Source organism: Vombatus ursinus, unplaced genomic scaffold (genome assembly GCF_900497805.2).
Source record: "Vombatus ursinus unplaced genomic scaffold, bare-nosed wombat genome assembly UNPS02014894.1, whole genome shotgun sequence".
Lineage (NCBI taxonomy): Eukaryota > Metazoa > Chordata > Mammalia > Diprotodontia > Vombatidae > Vombatus > Vombatus ursinus.
In genome coordinates this window covers 1870168-1872288 of record NW_020954672.1, presented here as the reverse complement: position 1 = coordinate 1872288, position 2121 = coordinate 1870168, and the positions used below count along the sequence as shown (strand labels likewise).

The 2121-nt window shown below is 42.5% G+C and overlaps 1 protein-coding gene across 1 annotated transcript; it reads left to right on the top strand.

The window, feature by feature from the left end:
* The first annotated feature begins 1164 nt into the window (after positions 1-1164).
* On the top strand, positions 1165-2121 carry LOC114028854 (olfactory receptor 10G2). Its single transcript, XM_027843195.1, has one exon. It carries the CDS (start codon positions 1165-1167, stop codon positions 2119-2121), a length of 957 nt encoding a protein of 318 aa, XP_027698996.1.

Sequence of the window (2121 nt, the reverse complement as noted above, 5' to 3'; positions counted from 1 at the left end):
TAACTTATCTAAATACGCTTAGATCGTTTAATTCAACAGAAACCATTAATTAAGTCCCTAAGAGGTACAAAGCACTGTGCTATGATCTGGAGATACAAAAATGATAAAATTATATTCCCTGAGCAATATGATGATTTCTGAGACCAAATTAACGAAGTTATTTAGACAATCATTGATGGAACTAAAGTCCAAGACCAGCAGAGAACTCGGATGATCTTTTGGGCTTTGTTACAATGAGGTATGATATGTAGAGCAGTAGGAAACAGTGAGGTTTAATCCATTCATAACTGTTGGAACAAACTAGTCTCTCAAGGGCACACATGGTTGCTAACATAGCACCAAAATCTAATATAATGGAAAGAGTACTGAACTAAGAATCAAAAGATCTGGGTTTTAGTTCTAGCTCTACCACTTACTAGTTAAGAAACTGGGTGAATGACTGTAATTCTATGGCTTTCATCTTCTTTGTCAAGTAAATGGGAGCTGAAAGAGAAGATCCCTGGTGCCTATATACTCTTATTATCCTATGACATTCACTTAGGAAAGAATAGAGTTCCTTCTACCTCTTACCTCCTGAAACAAGATTTATAATGGTGACTTTACTTAAATCGAGGTTCACTTGCAATTGCTTTGTAAGATACCATGCTGAAGACAGACTTCCTACTTCTCCTCCTCTTATTTCTGGGTACCTTCCAAAGTAGAAGGCACATAGGGGAAGTTGTTTGGACTCTACTGGTAGTTGGGAGGAGAAGGCTCTTTTCTGGCAGAGGTACTAGAGGAAATAGTTTTGAGATTAAGGGGATACAGAGGTGGGTAAAGGAAGAAGGAGAAGTCTGAGAAAGCCTGATTCTCCTCAATCATTATTCTTAAACATTTCATAAGAATCATAGACTCAGAGCTGGAAGAGACATTAGATATGTTGCATTCCAAACATATCATTTTACAAATGAGGAAACTGAGGCCCAAAGAGTTTAAGTGTTTTTCCCAAGTTCATACAGGGAGTAGTGACGAAGCTAGAATTTGAACCCAAGTCATCTGACTCCAAATCTACTGTGTTCTTTCCATTGTACCACACTGCCTCCCCATTCATCTTAATCTCTTTACTGTGTGATGTTCCCTCTAACTGTATTGCACCATTCTTCCTCAGGAGAAAACGGTAAGGACATGGAAAAAGCCAAAAACAATTCACTGGAGACCACAGTGACAGACTTCATTCTTTTGGGATTATCTCACCCACCAAAATTGAGGACCTTCCTCTTCCTGGTCTTCTTTGTTATCTACACTTTGACACAGCTTGGAAACACGTTCATCCTGCTCATGGTTTGGGCTGACCCACAGCTAAATGCACGTCCCATGTATATACTTCTGGGTGTCCTCTCCTTCCTAGACATGTGGCTCTCTACAGTCATTGTTCCACGGGTCATCCTGAGCTTCACTCCTGCCAGCAAGGCTATCCCATTTGGAGGGTGTGTGGCTCAACTCTACTTTTTTCACTTCTTAGGAAGCACTCAGTGCTTCCTCTATACTTTGATGGCATATGACAGATACCTGGCAATATGCCGACCTCTGCACTACCCTGTGCTAATGAACAGACGCCTGTGCACAGTGCTTGTGGCTGGAGCATGGGGGGCTGGCTCTATCCATGGTACTATCCAAGCTACCTTGACTTTCCGGTTACCATACTGTGGTCCCAATCAGGTAGATTACTTTATTTGTGACATCCCTGCAGTACTGAGGTTGGCTTGTGCTGACACCACTATCAATGAGCTAGTGACCTTTGTAGACATTGGAGTGGTGGCTGCCAGCTGCTTCCTGCTGATCCTGCTCTCCTATGCGAACATTGTCTATGCCATCCTACAGATCCATACAGCAGATGGAAGGCACAAGGCCTTCTCCACCTGTGGCTCACACCTGACTGTGGTTACTGTATATTATGTCCCCTGCATTTTCATTTACCTCCGAGCTGGTTCCAAGAGCCCCCTGGATGGTGCAGTGGCTGTGTTTTATACAGTTGTCACCCCATTATTGAACCCCCTGATCTATACTCTTAGAAACAAAGAAGTAAAAGCAGCCCTAAATAGGTTAAGAGGAGGCCGAGGAGCTACCAATGAAAAGAAGTAA

Coding starts and splice junctions, on each gene's coding strand:
- LOC114028854 (XM_027843195.1), top strand. CDS start 1,165: ATGGAAAAAGCCAAAAACAATTCACTGGAGACCACAGTGACAGACTTC.